General features: G+C 35.4%; 1 protein-coding gene across 2 annotated transcripts; it reads right to left on the reverse strand.

Moving 5' to 3' along the window:
* Nucleotides 1-2,769: 2,769 nt before the first annotated feature.
* On the reverse strand, nt 2,770-20,240 carry LOC148597588 (potassium voltage-gated channel protein Shaw-like). Of its 2 annotated transcripts, XM_088562890.1 has the most exons (5): nt 20,092-20,236; nt 19,887-20,047; nt 12,858-13,168; nt 4,856-5,164; nt 2,770-4,424 (listed from the first exon to the last, which is right to left on the reverse strand). In XM_088562890.1, the coding sequence occupies exons 3-5, from the start codon at nt 13,125-13,127 to the stop codon at nt 3,579-3,581; spliced, it is 1,425 nt and encodes a 474-aa protein (XP_088419016.1). In that variant the 5' UTR covers nt 13,128-13,168; nt 19,887-20,047; nt 20,092-20,236; the 3' UTR covers nt 2,770-3,578. The 2 variants fall into 2 exon arrangements, with proteins under 2 accessions (XP_088419016.1, XP_088419015.1); XM_088562889.1 differs by having other exon boundaries at nt 19,887-20,240.
* Nucleotides 20,241-21,883: the final 1,643 nt, after the last annotated feature.

Genomic DNA, 21,883 nt, shown 5'->3' on the forward strand with positions numbered 1-21,883 from the left:
TCTACTGCTGAATGAGATTCTGTTCTACACTTATATCTATTGCTGAATGAGATCCTATTCTACACTTGTATGTACTTATGTATGAGATTCTGTTCTACACTTGTATCTACTGCTGTATGAGTTCCTGTTCTACACTTGTATCTACTGCTGTATGCGATTCTGTTCTACGCTTGTATCTAATGCTGTATGTGATCCTGTTCTACACTTGTATCTACTGCTGTATGAGATTCTGTTCTACACTTGTATCTACTGCTGTATGTGATCTTGTTCTACACTAGTATCTAGTGCTGAATGAGATCCTATTCTACACTCGTATCTACTGCTGTATGAGATCCTGTTCTACACTTGTATCTATTATTACATGAGATACTATATTAAACTGCTATTGAAAATTATCTACCAATTTCTAGTAGTTTTTGTTTAAAAGAAGTGACCATGTAATCCATAGGACAAGATAAAGCGACCCTCAACTGAGACACATTCATACCACTTGAATATATGAAGTAGCCTCATCACCTTTGAGTTATTTGGACTGAATTTTCCGGATTGTGATGTCTTGATATTGTTTGAATATCAGAAGGTCATGTTCATCTCTTTTTAGCTTCCTAAGTTGTGGCCCGTCTTGCCCCTAATGGTTGAATGGTTCTGGACTTGAGAAATGGCAGTATTACTACAGATACTAACATGAAATCAAATCTTAATGAGCAAAAAAATCAGAGATTTTCTTAAAATGATTTCAAAAGCACTTATGGAACTGAAATTTTAACTATTATTTTGTAAGATTTTATTGGTAATTGCTCAGGATAAATTTTCTAACTTTTTGCAAATATTTTTTTTGTATCAAACAGTTTTACAAAAACTCACATATCTTAATGTGTAATACCGCTATTTTGGAACCAGTCGCAAGTAGTACGTAATGACACGAAGTAGTCCCAATATTGCCCCCTATTATTATCCTAGCTTAGTAGATGTATATACACTTGGTGTTATCTGAAAGCTGAATGAATCAGCAGTGATCTAACACTTAATTTTCTCTATTCAGTATAGGATAGACAAATTCTAAACAAAAACTCTACGTCCTTTGATACGTCATTGGTTAAATTTCAGAATGAAAGTAGTGATTTCTGCACCTGTCTACTTTCACTTTACCGCTCTTTCTTAAAAGCACGAAAGGTATGTTGATATTTTATTAGAGTTTAGGTAAAGAGTGACCATCATAATGAAACCCCTCCAGCAACAGTTGTACTGATGCAAAATTTGTTTTGAGCTTTATAAATAACTAAATTTAGCATAGAAAGTATAGTGGTATGACACCTGAAGGGAAAGAGCATACGATACATATATAATTTATTGTGTTCAAAGAAAGATAACTCTATATTTCTTTATCGGTCTTGTCATATCCGTTCTGGTACCAGCTTGTCAAATAATACAAGTTCATTTTGGACGACTTTATTATGTAAATGAGTAACTTGATGGTTAACTTCCATTGTTTAAGTGTTTGCACGGGAAGCATCCTATAATTAAGTATACTTATATATGACTGGATATTCTTTTTATTTCCCTTCTTTTCTCTGTTTATCTAGTTACGCATGCATGGACAAAATCTTGAGCTTTTCTTCGTTCCGGGTTAGGGGGATCTCAATACAACAAAGTAAGTTTCTTCATTGTTCATCACAATGTCGTAGACATTTCTACACCCTCATGATATACATGTAGATACAGAGCGTGATTCTTTGTTTTCATGTGGGTGTTTTTAGGAAAGCAGAGGGCACTTACCAAACCGGTGCACCTGGTCTATACTCCAAATTTTTAGTGGATTCAGAGTTACCTATTTATCATTGTTTTATGTGCGTATTTTATTAGTTATTTCATGTTCTTTTTTTTATATATGTCTATTTCCTTTGTCTAGTTGTTGTCCTTGATTTATATATTTTTTCACCGTTTGAATCATTGTTTCCTTGATATCCCATGGAGCCTCATATGATCTGGAGTGGCAGACATATCTCAACAACCTATACTCCAGCAATGCTAGAGGTTGTCTGGCAAGCTATTTTCTGACTTGGGTCTCTAGCATCTGACACGTTGAAAGCCACCGCAAATGTGAATTAGCTTAACGTGTGTTTTAAAACATTTTAAGTCTTTTATCTACATAAAAGAAGTTTAACCTACCGGAAATCGAGCGATAAAAATCCTAAATATTTGTTGAATACCTTGAAAACATTTGTAATGAAGACAGTTGTCAAAATGACCATCAATTTTGAATTAGGTCACTAATTTTACGGAATACAATATATTTTTTTACAAAACGAATTTAAAGATGGTAAAGGCAATTCGTTGGTTAATTTGATATGTTCGTTTCGCAAATTTTAAAATTACTAATTTTATCAACCGGAATTACGCACTCAAAAAGCTAAAAACCAAATATGAAGTTCATTTTAACTGCATTTACAAAGAATTTCCATGATTGCTGGATTTTCTCATCAGGTAGGTCATTTGTTTTTCTTCAGTTTAGTCATCTTCTACCGTATTATGGTAAATAAACTGTATAAAACGTTTTAAATGGTAAATAGTTTACTTTAATTCTGCCGATTTCAAAGAACGGCGGAACGAGCGTTATGCAATATGGCGCTAGGAAGTAAGAGGTGGGGTATGGAGGAACGGAGTAAATGACCTACTGTGTTTTTGGTTGCACACAGAAAGGTAAAGGATACGACGGATAAGTTCTGGAGGAAACATTAGCTTTTTTAATCGGCTTCAGACCAAGACAAATTGTTTATTCATTTTTTTTTATTCTGATACTCTTGTATTTATTAACATTTAATATATTCCATATATAGTTTCTTTTAGCTAGCTACAAACATACAAAATATATTTCATATACGATTACATTCACGGACGGGTCCAAAATATTATTAAAAGGGGGGATTTATATAAAATGGGGTGCAGATTTAGAAATTTATAAAAGGGAGGTTCCAGGCCATTATTAGCTAGTATACACAAAAAGAACAAAATCCGTTACAAACATTGACAGAGGACTACATTATTTCACACACACTACATTTTTTTACCATTTTGAACTTCAATGTATATATAATTATTGTAATGTTTCAATGTATACACCAAGTGTTATAGTGTTACTAGTACATGTTCAACAAAAACAAAAGACATTCTTAATTAAGCCAATCCCAAACTACCCATGAGACAGTGTTAATCGATAACATTGCCATTATGACAATGTCAGCGAAGTGTTTAACGTAAAATTTAATTTTACTGTTCGTAGTGGTTCATTTTTACTCAGTTTTTCTGACAATGATCACACTACATGTTAGAATTTAGCGACAATTATCACGCTACATGTTAGAATTTGGCGACAATGATCACACTACATGTTTGAATTGGCGACAACGATCACACTACGTGTTAGAATTTGGAGCCAATGATCACACTACAAGTTAGAATTTGATTTCCTACTTGCTTAAAAATTATCAAAAATATTTTAGGAAACTATAGAAATTGTTGTGTTTGTTATAGTTGAATCTAACTATAACTATAAAAGTTATCCAGGAACAACTTGGTGATCAAGCGTATGAATTGTTGTTGGAACACTTTTCTTTTTTCTTTTGTTTTTCTACTTGTTCTCGCTTCATCTTTTCTTCCTGTAATGCGAACTGTACGTGTTGGTAGTACATCATAAAGTTGTTGACTAGGATAGGAACCGAAAATCCGATCATTAATAGACCACACATAGCCGTCAAGGAACCAATCACGTACCCCCATTCTGTCACCGGGTACATATCACCATAACCAACTGTTGTCATGGTGATAAGTGCCCACCAAAAGCTGTGAGGAATACTAGTAAAAACTGTTTGATCATCTGCGTAAAATATCAGGGACGAAAAGATCAACATTCCTACAAGGAGAAATGCGACCATGAGTAAAAGTTCCCGCAAACTTGCCTTTAGAGTATAAATTAAGATCCACAAACCGGGAATGTGCCGAACTAAACGAAATATACGTAAAATTCTGGTTATTTTCAATACAGTTATTATTCTCGTGATGGAACTGAAGGCAAGATTGTGATTAACGAAGAACAAAATGATTTCTATGTAATCCGGAAGTAATGCACACAGGTCAATAACTCCCATGATTGAGCAAGCGTATTGAAATCGTTTCCTCGAAAGCAAAAGACGAAAAAGATACTCCACAGTAAAGAAAATCATACAACAAATATCTAATGCGTTCAAAACCGGATGTGGAACTGGTATCTTCACTTCTGTTGCATGTTTTTCAGTTGAATTAGTTGTGCTATTGAAGATGCGCGTGACATCATACTTTGTCTCTGTCATGCGCATGCTCGGATGAGTTTCCGCTAAGAATGAGATTATTGAAACAGTAACCACTACCAATGAAACTATACCATACACCTAAAACGATGATACAACAAGCTAAAAAAAACAAACAAACAAGAAAAAACAAAACAAAAACAAAACAAAAAACAAAAGCAAAAATAAAAAATAAAAACAAAAACAAAAACAAAAGAAAATCTACCTGCGAAAATGTATACAAAATATAATGTAAACTTATAAAGAGGGGACTACTTGTATCTCATTAAATAATAAATGTAATTCTCCACTATATTTTATTCAATTTATTTGTTGAAATGATAGGTTTTAAAAGGGTTGTCAAAATTAAAAATAAGCCTGAAATATGAAATGGGTGTCCAGTATTAAATTGACATTATATCTGTCGCTTTATTCACGACCCAAGGAGACATTATAGTCCTTAAAATACCATTTTGTGAAAGATATGCCGTGAAATCAATCAAACATTTTTTGAAAAAAAATATGCATTATACCTTTGCTAATGATGAAGTTTCGGGGTGATTTAAAACTACTGTCGCCCTATGTCGGAACTTTTCCCATTTAGACAAGTTCCGGTTGTGTTCGCCTTCATCATCCTCACTGTAATCGAAGCTGCCATGTCTGTCTCTTTCCAGCTGAGTTAAGGCTTTCAGTGTAGAATTATATGAGTTGTAATGTGAGTAGCAACACTTCTCTATGATACTGTCAGGTACTCCCCAAAATTCTAACTCCGTTTTTGCTGCTGGTCCACAGATAAATGGCGGCATGTGGAGCTCTCCCGTCCGGAGGTAATTCAGAACAGCCTGCAATGTTGAAGCAATTTTTGTACTATTATGCTTCATGTGAGGCATTAAATCGAGAAAATCTTCAAAAGTTGAACATTTTTACAAAGAAAACAAAAAACACAAAACAATAACAAAAACAAAACCGTAGCATCAGTTTCCCTATGTTAGTGTGACAAATGATGACCCATATTCAGACGCATGGAAGTCAGAATCTTAAATAGTTAACTGATTGGTCTGAATCTTAAATAGTTCACTGATTGGTCAGAATCTTGAATAGTTCACTGATTGGTCAGAATCTTAAATAGTTCACTGATTGGTCAAATTAAAGTTTGTTTTGATGGTTTTTTCAAGATTTTCAAGTATTTAAATAAATTTATTCGTTATCTTTGAAAATAATTCTTTTTTTTAAGTTTTTATTTCGTATTTAACAATAATATACATGTAAATATTTTTACATCAGTAGTTTTATTTTGAGATAAGAAATACTGCAGATTATGTTCATATGGACCGATAAGAGCTTCATCGCTTTTTTATTAAACTAGCTAGCTAGTAGTTCACTTACACTCCGTGGTATCAACACCAGCTATATAGCTAGCTAATAATCTACTTACATGAAGCCTGTCAAACTCCGTGGTATCAACACTGGCTATATAGCTAGATAATAATTTACTTACATGAAGGTATTCAAACTCCGTGGTATCAACACCAGCAATACAGCTAGCTACTTATTTACTTACATGAAGGTAGTCAAACTCCGTGGTATCAACACTGGCTATATAGCTAGCTAATAATTTACTTACATGAAGGTAGTCAAACTCCGTGGTATCAACACCATCTATGTAGCTAGCTACTAATTTACTTACATGAAGGTAGTCAAACCCCGTTGTATCAATACCAGCTATATAGCTAGCTACTAATTTACTTACATGAAGGTAGTCAAACTCCGTGGTATCAACACCAGCAATATAGCTAGATAATAATTTACTTGCATGAAGCCTGTCAAACTCCGTGGTATCAACACTGGCTATATAGCTAGCTAATAATTTACTTACATGAAGGTAGTCAAACTCCGTGGTATCAACACCAGCAATACAGCTAGCTACTTATTTATTTACATGAAGATAGTCAAACTCCCTGGTATCAACACTGGCTATATAGCTAGCTAATAATTTACTTACATGAAGGTAGTCAAACCCCGTGGTATCAACACCATCTATGTAGCTAGCTACTAATGTACTAACATGAAGGTAGTCAAACTCCGTGGTATCAACACTGGCTATATAGCTAGCTACTAATTTACTTACATGAAGGTAGTCAAACCCCGTGGTATCAACACCAGCAATATAGCTAGCTAATAATTTACTTACATGAAGGTAACCAATCTCCGTGGTATCAACACTGGCTATATAGCTAGCTAATAATTTACTTACATGAAGCCTGTCAATCTCCGTGGTATCAACACCAGCAATATAGCTAGATAATAATTTACGTACATGAAGGTAGTCAAACCCCGTTGTATCAATACCAGCTATATAGCTAGCTAATAATTTACTTACATGAAGGTAGTCAAACTCCGTGGTATCAACACTGGCTATATAGCTAGATAATAATTTACTTGCATGAAGCCTGTCAAACTCCGTGGTATCAACACTGGCTATATAGCTAGCTAATAATTTACTTACATGAAGGTAGTCAAACTCCGTGGTATCAACACCAGCAATACAGCTAGCTACTTATTTATTTACATGAAGATAGTCAAACTCCCTGGTATCAACACTGGCTATATAGCTAGCTAATAATTTACTTACATGAAGGTAGTCAAACCCCGTGGTATCAACACCATCTATGTAGCTAGCTACTAATGTACTAACATGAAGGTAGTCAAACTCCGTGGTATCAACACTGGCTATATAGCTAGCTACTAATTTACTTACATGAAGGTAGTCAAACCCCGTGGTATCAACACCAGCAATATAGCTAGCTAATAATTTACTTACATGAAGGTAACCAATCTCCGTGGTATCAACACTGGCTATATAGCTAGCTAATAATTTACTTACATGAAGGTAGTCAAACTCCGTGGTATCAACACCATCTATGTAGCTAGCTACTAATTTACTTACATGAAGGTAGTCAAACCCCGTTGTATCAATACCAGCTATATAGCTAGCTACTAATTTACTTACATGAAGGTAGTCAAACTCCGTGGTATCAACACCAGCAATATAGCTAGATAATAATTTACTTGCATGAAGCCTGTCAAACTCCGTGGTATCAACACTGGCTATATAGCTAGCTAATAATTTACTTACATGAAGGTAGTCAAACTCCGTGGTATCAACACCAGCAATACAGCTAGCTACTTATTTATTTACATGAAGATAGTCAAACTCCCTGGTATCAACACTGGCTATATAGCTAGCTAATAATTTACTTACATGAAGGTAGTCAAACCCCGTGGTATCAACACCATCTATGTAGCTAGCTACTAATGTACTAACATGAAGGTAGTCAAACTCCGTGGTATCAACACTGGCTATATAGCTAGCTACTAATTTACTTACATGAAGGTAGTCAAACCCCGTGGTATCAACACCAGCAATATAGCTAGCTAATAATTTACTTACATGAAGGTAACCAATCTCCGTGGTATCAACACTGGCTATATAGCTAGCTAATAATTTACTTACATGAAGCCTGTCAATCTCCGTGGTATCAACACCAGCAATATAGCTAGATAATAATTTACGTACATGAAGGTAGTCAAACCCCGTTGTATCAATACCAGCTATATAGCTAGCTAATAATTTACTTACATGAAGGTAGTCAAACTCCGTGGTATCAACACTGGCTATATAGCTAGATAATAATTTACTTAAATGAAGGTAGTCAAACCCCGTGGTATCAACACCATCTATGTAGCTAGCTACTAATGTACTAACATGAAGGTAGTCAAACTCCGTGGTATCAACACTGGCTATATAGCTAGCTACTAATTTACTTACATGAAGGTAGTCAAACCCCGTGGTATCAACACTGGCTATATAGCTAGCTAATAATTTACTTACATGAAGGTAGTCAAACCCCGTGGTATCAACACCATCTATGTAGCTAGCTACTAATGTACTAACATGAAGGTAGTCAAACTCCGTGGTATCAACACTGGCTATATAGCTAGCTACTAATTTACTTACATGAAGGTAGTCAAACCCCGTGGTATCAACACCAGCAATATAGCTAGCTAATAATTTACTTACATGAAGGTAACCAATCTCCGTGGTATCAACACTGGCTATATAGCTAGCTAATAATTTACTTACATGAAGCCTGTCAATCTCCGTGGTATCAACACCAGCAATATAGCTAGATAATAATTTACGTACATGAAGGTAGTCAAACCCCGTTGTATCAATACCAGCTATATAGCTAGCTAATAATTTACTTACATGAAGGTAGTCAAACTCCGTGGTATCAACACTGGCTATATAGCTAGATAATAATTTACTTGCATGAAGCCTGTCAAACTCCGTGGTATCAACACTGGCTATATAGCTAGCTAATAATTTACTTACATGAAGGTAGTCAAACTCCGTGGTATCAACACCAGCAATACAGCTAGCTACTTATTTATTTACATGAAGATAGTCAAACTCCCTGGTATCAACACTGGCTATATAGCTAGCTAATAATTTACTTACATGAAGGTAGTCAAACCCCGTGGTATCAACACCATCTATGTAGCTAGCTACTAATGTACTAACATGAAGGTAGTCAAACTCCGTGGTATCAACACTGGCTATATAGCTAGCTACTAATTTACTTACATGAAGGTAGTCAAACCCCGTGGTATCAACACCAGCAATATAGCTAGCTAATAATTTACTTACATGAAGGTAACCAATCTCCGTGGTATCAACACTGGCTATATAGCTAGCTAATAATTTACTTACATGAAGGTAGTCAAACTCCGTGGTATCAACACCATCTATGTAGCTAGCTACTAATTTACTTACATGAAGGTAGTCAAACCCCGTTGTATCAATACCAGCTATATAGCTAGCTACTAATTTACTTACATGAAGGTAGTCAAACTCCGTGGTATCAACACCAGCAATATAGCTAGATAATAATTTACTTGCATGAAGCCTGTCAAACTCCGTGGTATCAACACTGGCTATATAGCTAGCTAATAATTTACTTACATGAAGGTAGTCAAACTCCGTGGTATCAACACCAGCAATACAGCTAGCTACTTATTTATTTACATGAAGATAGTCAAACTCCCTGGTATCAACACTGGCTATATAGCTAGCTAATAATTTACTTACATGAAGGTAGTCAAACCCCGTGGTATCAACACCATCTATGTAGCTAGCTACTAATGTACTAACATGAAGGTAGTCAAACTCCGTGGTATCAACACTGGCTATATAGCTAGCTACTAATTTACTTACATGAAGGTAGTCAAACCCCGTGGTATCAACACCAGCAATATAGCTAGCTAATAATTTACTTACATGAAGGTAACCAATCTCCGTGGTATCAACACTGGCTATATAGCTAGCTAATAATTTACTTACATGAAGCCTGTCAATCTCCGTGGTATCAACACCAGCAATATAGCTAGATAATAATTTACGTACATGAAGGTAGTCAAACCCCGTTGTATCAATACCAGCTATATAGCTAGCTAATAATTTACTTACATGAAGGTAGTCAAACTCCGTGGTATCAACACTGGCTATATAGCTAGATAATAATTTACTTAAATGAAGGTAGTCAAACCCCGTGGTATCAACACCAGCAATATAGCTAGATAATAATTTACTTACATGAAGGTAGTCAAACCCCGTGGTATCAACACCAGCAATATAGCTAGCTAATAATTTACTTACATGAAGGTAATCAAACTCCGTGGTATCAACACCAACAATATAGCTAGCTAATAATTTACTTACATGAAGGTAGTCAAACTCCGTGGTATCAACACCAGCAATATAGCTAGATAATAATTTACTTACATGAAGGTAGCCAATCTCCGTGGTATCAACACCAGCAATATAGCTAGATAATAATTTACTTACGTGAAGGTAGTCAAATCCCGTGGTATCAACACCAGCAATATAGCTAGATAATAATTTACTTACATGAAGGTAGTCAAACCCCGTGGTATCAACACCAGCAATATAGCTAGATAATAATTTACTTACATGAAGGTAGCCAATCTCCGTGGTATCAACACCAGCAATATAGCTAGATAATAATTTACTTACGTGAAGGTAGTCAAATCCCGTGGTATCAACACCAGCAATATAGCTAGATAATAATTTACTTACATGAAGGTAGTCAAACCCCGTGGTATCAACACCAACAATATAGCTAGATAATAATTTACTTACATGAAGGTAGTCAAACTCCGTGGTATCAACACCAGCAATATAGCTAGATAATAATTTACTTACATGAAGGTAGTCAAACTCCGTGGTATCAACACCAGCAATATAGCTAGATAATAATTTACTTACATGAAGGTAGTCAAACTCCGTGGTATCAACACCAGCAATATAGCTAGATAATAATTTACTTACGTGAAGGTAGTCAATCTCCGTGGTATCAACACCAGCAATATAGCTAGATAATAATTTACTTACATGAAGGTAATCAAACTCCGTGGTATCAACACCAGCAATATAGCTAGATAATAATTTACTTACATAAAGGTAGCCAATCTCCGTGGTATCAACACCAGCAATATAGCTAGCTACTAAGTACCTTACATTGAATTAATTATCGCTATATATTGTCATGAAATGAAAAAAAAAAAAACAGTGTACATTGGATTTTTTTTCTCTTTTTAATAAGTTTTTTTTCTTTTTTCTGAATACACTTGCAAGGTGGTAATGTACTGGGATTTGTAAATCCTGACTGGTATAAAAACATAAAAAAATCTAGTAATTTGACTCTACAAATACAAATGAGAACAATAATATAGAGCTCATTTGTTGTTATCCCCTGCTTCCCTCCCTAAAAAACGTATAGGAAATATCAAAAGTAATTCAGATGGCAAAAATAGTAGGTGAACGATGGCATCATGTGACAAAAAATTTATAAAAGTGTTATCAAATTGGAATCAACGGCCTAGATGATGTGTGGATCACAAGATGGCCACTTGGTCGACAAATGACAGTCTATATTTTGCACCAGGAAACCCCAAAAGTCATTCTGATGGAATAAAAATACAAATAAAGAAGGAACAACGGCATTATGAGATATAAAGAATATGAGAAAGTTAAAGAAATCTATTCACAAGTTTGGGAAGAGTTGCGGATTACAACTCTAGACGGACGGACAACATGATCACGTGTACACATTGCGCTTTTCAAACGAGTGTATAACATCAAAGAAACAAGCAAAATGTATGCTTTTACATGTACCCTGGGATATTTCTAGTGGGCAAATAATGACATGATGTGGTAACTCAGTGGTGCAGGAGGAATAACGGATAAAAGAACTAAGTTACGGACGGAGGAACGGACACTCTCATTACTATACACCCAAACCTGGGTTGTTTTGAGGCTGTTAAACAGATACGTTAAGAAGAGATTAATACTGATGAAAACATGTCAGACATAATGCCGCAAACTTTTAAATACCGATGGAACAATTTTTCTGTGAGCTGATTCTACAAATCTGTAATGGGCAACTGATCTTTGGTCTTCATTGATACTGAAAAAAATGAGCAATGCTCACCGAATTAATACCCTAGCTCCCACATTTGATTTTAAAACATCCAGATCATGATCTAAAGGAGGAGATGGACATATTCAATATTTGATAAAATTCCCTGAAAGTTTCATTAAATTCAATTTGGTGGTAAAGGAGGAGTAACGGATAAGAAAAGGGTAACCCTATGCGTAACGGAAATACAGACACATCTTATTTCTATACATATATATACCAACACTTCGCAAGCGTGGTATAAAATATATCTTCTCAGAATAGCACCAATGACAGCATGCATAGTGAGTCTGCGTCGGGTTCATTCTTTAGATATGTATAGTGAGTCTGCGTCGGGTTCACTCTTTAGATAGGTATAGTGAGTCTGCGTCGGGTTCACTCTTTAGATAGGTATAGTGAGTCTGCGTCGGGTTCATTCTTTAGATAGGTATAGTGAGTCTGCGTCGGGTTCATTCTTTAGATAGATATATAGCACCAATGACAGCAGTGAGTCTGCGTCGGGTTCATTCTTTAGATAGGTATATTGAGCCTGCGTCGGGTTCATTCTTTAGATAGATATATTGACTAAGACAAAATCGAACTAAGGTAATATCATGCAACAACAACAGAAAAGTAGGATGTAATAGACGGATCTGTTACTCACCTCTTAACAAAATGGTTACTATATTGTAAAAGAAACATATTGAATTTTGTTCGTATAACGTCATGTTTCTGCAAGTTAACACCATTTTTGAAATCCTATAACATTTATACAGTTCATATTTAAAGAGAAATATACGAAAAAAAATTAACTTTTATGTATTATGTAAAACTACTAAGTAAAGGTTAGAAACCAGATTTATATTTGTAAAAAAGAGTCTTGTTAAGTGTTTTACTGATCTATTTGACGAATTCAGTTACGTCATACTAACATAACTTATATAGATACCTATTCAAAAATAGTGTAAATTTAAGTTATTTTGTAAAACCTTACTTTAAAAATATCCGGATCCCGATCGAAGAAGTAGTCTCCCTTGTCTTCCCGGAGGTGCTTCCGCAAAAAGTCTTCACTTGCCAACAAACTATGAGGCTGCCGATAAAGTGTCGATCTGAAGGTTTCGAACTTCACACCGCCGACATTGAATACAACTGTCTCATTAGATATCCCAATATTCAGAGTTATCTTTCCTTTTTCACTATCAATTCTAGCCCCTGGAAGCAGGGCAATAAGAGGACTATGCTTATTACGTCCTTTCTTCCCCATTCCACTCAGACTGCAGCTTTTAGATTTGGATTTTGTCGAGACTAAAAAAGACATGGTATACTCCCTCCGTTACAAATCGTTTAAAAATGAATCGAGAAATTCGTCCTTTTTATATGAATGTCTAAGTAACAGTTTATTTTCCATTTAAATAAGAAAATTGTTTCTAACAATTGTTGTACTATTGTCAGAACGGGAAAGTCAAAATAAAAAGTTTTAACAGGTGATTATAATGAAGAGGATTATCAAGAAAAACGACTACCGCCATTAAATTGACACAAGTTACTCGTTAAACGGTTGTTAAATTCAAATAATATACCAAAGATCTCGTCAAACTAGATTTTAAATCTTGTCAATAGTCTCTATTACGATATACAATTGTATTGAAGACTACAAAAACAAATTCATTGTTGATAACTTATACAGCATTTGTTAACATCGAGACAGGTCAAAAGTCATTATTACGTCACCTGTCTGAGCTATAATATGTACCCTATTTTTTTAAAATCCAAACAGGGTCGAAATATATTGATAAGTCTTTGTTATGTTCTTACATTATTCATAGAAAAACTACAATGTCAGACAATGATCATCGTTCTGTGATGTTGACGATATTGACCATTACCTCTTTAATTATCCATTATACGTGATTTTGCTGACTGATACTTACCACTTAACGCAAAAATTAACCGACGAGGATAACATGTAATGTATTTTTCAGCTTACTTTTCAATTGATAAAAAGTCAAGCTGATTTCTTGTAGGATTTATAGTAAAGTAAGCTGGACAAAAACAATAACAACAACCACAACAAACACCCCCCCCCACCAAAAAAAAAAAAAAAAAAAAATAATAATAATGAAAAAAAGTAACCCCAAAGCAAACAATAAATCAAAGACAACAACAACAACAACAACAAATTCACACAAAAAAATGAGTGGGATTCCAACAAGAAGTAAATAAAAACAATTTAACCAATTCATATGTAACCATGATGATTGATGATTTACATGTATTACTAGGTAGTAAAGGTTGAATTACATACATGTAGGGTCCATTCATGTATTTACGCATGAGCTAAAGGTTTGAATTGTCAAATTCAAAATTTTAATAAAACACGTCATAAGGGTCCAGAACGTGCCCATCAAAGATGTGAATGTAATATGCATAACGATTTATAAGTTTAAAGTACAGCTCTACCTTAAAGTCAGACAGAATTTATGACTAGTGATTCATATCTTATTTCTCCACCCAAATTTGTATGTAATCTATCATTAAGCCTAATATAAACTGTATTTAACAATAAGAATGCAAACTGAAGTTGGGTACTGGAGATATTAAAACACTTAAAGTGGCTGACATTCTACAATAGAACAGAACTGGAAAATTTCCCGCCAAAATTTTTTCACAATAACCTGTCAAATGCTAGTTCATGGTATTTAGCATGCCAAAGGCAATGAAAGCAGAAAGAGTTTTAGAACGTAATAAATGTATTTAAACAATTTGATTGATTATATCAAGATACGATGAATCACCCCTGCCAGATTTTTAGACAGAGTCATACTTAACAACATTTAGTGTTGTACATATACATATAGCCCTTTCTTTCGTGCATCTTATTTGATGTCGTAAATGAAAGTAATTTCAGCAGTTATAACTAGAAACCTCTTTGGTTGGAACATATAATTGATTTTGTGCAAAAAATTTACAGCAATGAGCAAATAATTCAAGATATGACCCTCCTCCTTTAGAAATTCTTTCGTCCGTCCTTAAATGCTTACTGGTGAAGTTGTTCAAGCTAAATATATCCCTGCACAGAAGATTGTTTTCAATCGACTTACAAAGTGGTATTCTGGAATATTTAATCCTTTAAATGCAACTTATTCATTACAGGAAGTCGATTGGATATTTTTGTCCTTTTGTTTTTGTTTGTTTTTATTTTTTCGTTTTTTTGTTAGTTTGCTTTTTAAAGTTTTTTGCCTGTATATTTTTTTCGTATTTTGTTTGTTTCTTCATAACAACAAGCGGCCATGTTTTCAAACACAGTTATCTCTATTCCAATGTTACATACACAAACAGTTTACATAAAATCTTGAGGGGTGGACCTGGGGGTACTTCATCCCCACTTCCCTCCTCATAGACCACTGCCTCCACCCTCCTGACCATCACTTCCATCCCCAATTACCACCGCCCCCACCCTCCTGACCACCACGTCCCTCCCCAATGACCACCACCCCACCCTCCTGACCACCACTTTGCCTCCCCAGTGACCACCGCACCCACCCTCCTGACCACTAATTCCCTCACCAATGACCACCGCCCCCACCCTCCTGACCACCCCTTCCCTTCTCCTTTCATTAAACTTCCGGTTATTGTTCCCAACCATTATTACAGCTTCCAGCATTCCCCATTACCGCCCCTTCAACCACCGTTCCCCTTTCTCTCCATTACCGTTCCCAGCCCCTTCAACCATCGTTCCCCGTCCTCTCCATACCGTTCACCACCCGTTCAACCACCGTTCCCCGTCATCTCCACAACCGTTCACCACCGCTTTAACCACCGATTCCCGTCCCCTTACCCCCGTATCCCCACCCCTCATGTCCATCTATATTAAAATGTTTACACACACAGCATTCACCACGGTTACAAATTGATTAAATCTTAATCTTTCATTCTCACTACCGACGGATGACCCATCTTGCACAAAGACAATTCCGATTGAAGAAGAAAAAAAAAACAAAAACAAAAAAAACCAAAAAACCAAAAAAAAAAAAAACAAAAAAAAAAAAACCAAAAAACAAAAACAAACAAATAAAAAAAACAAAAGCCAGCTATCGAGTTTATATCAAGGGATTGTTATCAACAATACACAATAACAAATAGTTAACATCGGATATCCAATGTGTGCACAAAACCCACCAGTCTACACACGCAATATTCTTACGCCACAATAGTCTTTTTTCTGTGTACAGATCTGTATTCTGGAGAAAACTTTTCACATTGAATGGCTCTAATTGGCCCCTCGAACAGTCTACGAACACATCACATTGAATGGCTTTATTTGGCCCCTCAAACAGACCCAAGCACATCACATTGAATGGCTCAAATTGGCCCCTCAAACAGTCTCCAAACACATACATTGATTGACTCTAATTGGCCCCTCAAACAGACTCCAACCCGAAACCCATCATTTCTCACAAGTCATGCCATATAAAAATCTGGACACCTATAACAGACCGAGTGTTAGGTTGAGGGTATATATGGGTCACGGGGATGAAAAATTTATATCATAGTTTGTTTGTCATATATTGTAGTTGATAGGGTGTGATATCAGCGCCATGGGAATTAAGGACGTGTGGAATTCAACCTATATCGCAAGTATTCAACATTCGACTAAGATAGGTAATACCATACAACTTTCCATATACTCTGGTATCAGCAATTGATTCATACCAGCCATAGACAACGTCGTACATTTTATATAATAGTCTTGGGCTGAAACCCAGGGAAATATTAATAATGTCATGCAATAATCCTTATAGAAATAATACAACACATGCACATTTAAAGGGCAGGAACTATTTGCTAAACATGTTACAAATGTATCTTATGATCAAATCTATAACCAGGAACCTATAAGTATTTGTATGATATATGTATGTATAAGCTATTCAACAACACAATGAACTTGAAGAAGGTATCGATGATAACTTTCCCTGAAGGAGTGTTTAACGTTTATATAGGACCAGTTTCTGTTTTTATTTCATTATAAAACCATATGAAACTAATATTCTCGACGTCTTATTTCTTACATCATTATCAAATATCCTAATCTATTTTGACCTTAAGTTTTATTTTTTGCATGGGAAAATGAACATATTTTTATATGCTTTGAAACGTGTGTTTAGGACCAGTACAGTAAGAAATGTGCTATTAAAATACTTATATCAACACTTATACTAAAGATAGTATGGAAAACAAACTTAATTATATGATGCGTATTCTTGGTGAACATTGAAACTTCAACTGTGTTGAATTTGGCAAAGCACTATGCAGTAATGTGCTTAGACCGGCCATTGCCGACGGATGCGGCACATGGATGTCTTTCTCTCATACACGTCAAGAGGTCTTGAGTAGTATACAATACCGAGCGGCACAGATTCTCCTTAAAGCTAAAGTGAAATTGGCCAAATTGTCCGTTCTCCTAGAATTAATGGGGACCTATAAATGACTTCCTAGATAGACAACAAATCCGTGTCGTACTATCAGTACTATCATACACTTGTTTTAGATGAACAGTCTAAACCATAAATTCATCTCACAAAACCAGTTTAAACCGTCCAGCTGTCTCTGAAAATCTGTCTTGTCTAAACATTTATTTCAGAAAACCTGTTTAAACCGTACATATGTCTCTAATAATCTGTCAAAACCATAAACTTGTCCCTGGAAATCTGTCCTTTACAATGCACTTGACTCTAAAATACTGTTAAAACCATATATTTACCTCTGAAAATCGGTTAAAACCATACATTTGTTTCCTAAAACCTGCCGAAACCATACATTTGTCTCCGGAAACCTGTCTAAACCATACACTTATCTCCGGAAACCTGTCCAAACCATAGGGTGCACTATACAGTTACATTAAGGCGCACTGTTTCGCACACCAAGTTACCCCCCGTCAAATTTAGTAAAACTTAAAAACTGAAATTTGGTGGCTATATTGTTTAAATGTAGTTAAACATTTATACATAGACAGATGTAATATATGTTATGGTAAACAGGTGTAATTTAAATGAAGAATGGTATCCGGAACGTTTCAGTCCCCTGCCGTATTAGGTTCTCTCCTCAGCATCAGATGGCTGATTTTCAAAATACTTTATTTCGCACGATTCGAACTTTTGGCACTAAAATTGTGAGAGAATGAATCGGACATGGAAATATTATTTTTACCCTTTTTCCACCTACTCCATGCATGCTTTCATCCTGTGGTAGTGTCTAAGCGCCTGATATTTTATAAAGCACGGTATTTGGCTGTTAGCTTTGGAAAGGCATCCCTGATTTGCACTAAAACTCAGTAATATTTTTTCAGTATGTTACCATTGCTACTGTATTTCATAACAATAATCACTAAATTACTTATAAATGACTTGAACTTCCACAAACCAAGGATTTCAAAAATATGTACTTTTTATGACAAAACACTAGAAATTTCTGTGCGGACGGCCTCAAAACAGCTTTTTTTCAACAAAATGAGACCAAATTTTCAGCAATGATCTGATTGTATTGTACTACCGTACACTTGTCTCCATAAACCTGTTCAAACCATATACTTGTCTCCGGAAACCTGTCCAAATCATACATTTGTCCCCGGAAACCTGTCTAAACCGTACATTTGTCTCCGGAAACACGGACTGTCTCATTCATACATTTGCCTGTCCAGAAAAACAGCCTCTCTCATTCATACATTTGTCTCCTGAAACGCAGCCTGTCTAATTCATACATTTGTCTCAGGAAACGCGACCTGTCTCATTCATACATTTGTCTCTCCGGAAACGCAGCCTCTCTCATTCATACATTTGTCTCCTGAAACGCGACCTGTCTCATTCATACATTTGTCTGTCCAGAAACGCAGCCTGTCTCATCCATACATTTGTCTCCGGACACACGGCCCGTTTCATTCATACATTTGTCTCCGGAAACGCGGTTTGTCACATTCATGCATTTGTCTCCGGAAACGCGGTCTGTTACATTCATACATTTGTCTCCGGAAACGCGGTCTGTCACATTCATACATTTGTCTCCGGAAACGCGGTCTGTCACATTCATACATTTGTCTCCGGAAACACGGACTGTCTCATTCATACATTTGCCTGTCCAGAAAAGCAGCCTCTCTCATTTATACATTTGTCTCCGGAAACGGCTGTCTCATTCATACCTATGTCCAGAAACGCAGCTTGTCTCATTCATATATTTCTTTCTCTGGAAACGCAGCTTGTCTGATTCATACATTTGTCTCCGGGAACGACTGTCTCATTCATACATATGTCTCTCCAGAAATGTCGCCTGTCTCATTCATATATTTCTCTTTCTGGAAACGCAGCCTGTCTCATTCATACATTTGTCTCACAAAACCTGTCTGAAGCATACATATACTGTCTCAGAAAACTTGTCTTACCAATACAGTTGTCTTAGAAAACCTGTCTAACCATAAGTGTACTAGTCTAGGGAAACCTGTTTCAACGATACAGTTGTTTTAGAAAACCTGTCTGATCCATAAATGTACTAGTCTCGGGAAACATGTCTTAACAATACAGTTAGAAAACCTCACTTAGCCCCATACTTGTTTAAGTCCCTTGATATAAGTTTGAATTTTAAATCAAATATTTGTTTGCAGTCAATAAGGGGCTTGGGTTATATATATAAAACTGCGTCCAACCAACATAGTGTATACAACAATAACTAATTACTGAGTTTGTTAGCTTTTATACCGTCTGAAGGCGTATTCTCAGTCTGCAATGGCAAACATTCAAATTCATATGTAAAGATATTGAAACAGAGAATCCAGGCTGCCATTTGCCCATTATTGCCCAATTTAGCAATGAGTTAATAAAATTTCTTATACACAAAAGGGGTGGAGGAGGGGGCGTCCAAATATCGGAACTGCCATCAACGAATGTCACTAAAACACTTAGATTTCTATGGATTTTACTGAGAAACATGATGTGAAAACGTAGAAAAAAAACAATAAACAACAATAACGTACCTTTACAGAACACGTCTCATGCTGTGTATACTTTGTTGGTCTATCCCTTTAGAACACGTCTCTTGCTGTGTATACTTTGTTGGTCTATCCCTTTAGAACACGTCTCTTGCTGTGTATACTTTATGGTCTATCCCTTTAGAACACGTCTCTTGCTGTGTATACTTCATGGTCTATCCCTTTTAAACACGTCTCATTGTGTATATACTCTCATGGTCTATCCCTTTCTCCGGTAACATCGTATGTAGGTTACGCAATTTAGTTTTAATTTATAACATTCAGCAAAATGGTACAGTTATGCATATAACAGGTACTGTCATGTAAATAATACACGAACCGAAGATTGTGAATTGCTAATAATATGTTCATGTTTCAAAGCAAATATCATGCGTAAAAATGTGATCTATTAAAAAAGATTTAAACGCATTATTTCTATTATTATAACAAAAATTTATAGAAATGCTACCTCATATTTTTGAACATAAAATATTCACCCGAAGTTGATTCACGTACTGGTACTAGTTACCAAGGAATTTATTGACTATTTCTTTATCATAGCCCATCTGAAGACGTAGGTTGTAAATATTTTTTTGTAATTTTTTTCCCCATAAATTTAGAAAAACAGTATTTAATCCTTATAATTCTCAAACTATCGGAAATATATCTTTTTATCTTGTAGATTATCAATCAGTAAAATTGACGGTTGCATTTGGGTGCATTTTAAAAACTTACTACCATTCAATAGAGAGCATTTTTTAAATTTCTAACCGGCGCGCAGAGTTTGAATCTCCGCCTTTTTATTGGGCGAATTTACAGGTAACTATAGTTACAGGTAAGATCAATAAATTTGGTAAATCATATGAATAGGTTAAAATCATGTATATAAAAAGTGTTCAAAATATTAAGAAATGTATAGTTTTCATTCTATTTATATGTAATAATTTTTTGTCCAAGATAGATGTCTTCGTGTCCGAGACGAACAAAGGCAAAAAGTCTGATTTATGATAAATTAACCTTCAGAATTTAGCAAGTAGTTGTCATCTTTGGTCCAGCGTTTCTGCCTCCCGCATAGATTTCCGATGCATTGCAGAAGCTATCATGGCTGATAAATCGAACAATCAATTCGCCGATTATATTGTTGGACTTGACCCGTCTTGAATTCATTAAGCCTATGGGTACAAGTATACCGATCGAACAGATGTATAGTTTGTCAGTTTGGTTTTGAGTACTACTTGTACTTCTTGTTTACGTTGGCTTTTGAGTACTACTTGTACTTCTTGTTTACTTTGGCCTTTGAGTACTACATGTACTTCTTGTTTACTTTTGACTTTTGAGTATTACTTGTACTTCATGTATATTCTGGCCTTTGAGTACTACTTGTACTTCTTGTTCACTTTGGCCTTTGAGTACTACTTGTACTTGTTTACTTTGGCATTTGAGTATTACTTGTACTTCTTGTTTACTTTGAGTACTACTTGTACTTCTTGATTACTTTTGACTTTTGAGTACTACTTGTACTTCTTGATTACTTTTGACTTTTGAGTACTACTTGTGCTTCTTGTTTACTTAGACTTTAGAGTACTACTTGTACTTCTTGTTTACTTTGGCCTTTGAATACTACTTGTACTTCTTGTTTACTTTGGCCTTTGAGTACTACCTGTTAAACGTCCTACGTATTTGGTTCTAAGCCTGCTTAGGAGAGGTCACTCATTATATATCTTTATTCTCCAAAAAGCCGCATTGAGCACAGAGAAACATGCATGGAAAAATGAAAATGAATGTAACATTCAAAGGTTCACATAAATGTGTCAGTTGAAATTACATCATTAGAAAATAGAATAACATATTGACTACCCAGAGGATTCTAATTTGTGTAGATACAACGTATAAATTTGCATAAGTTGTTAAGTTCTGGTAGCAATTGGCTGTTCATCAGCTCATTAAGTTATGATCTGATAGACATTGGTTGTTCATCAGCTCATTGATGTAGTATTCGGTCG

Source organism: Perna viridis, chromosome 15 (genome assembly GCF_037379345.1).
Source record: "Perna viridis isolate PV_CMFRI_1.1 ecotype Kerala chromosome 15, ASM3737934v1, whole genome shotgun sequence".
NCBI lineage: Eukaryota > Metazoa > Mollusca > Bivalvia > Mytilida > Mytilidae > Perna > Perna viridis.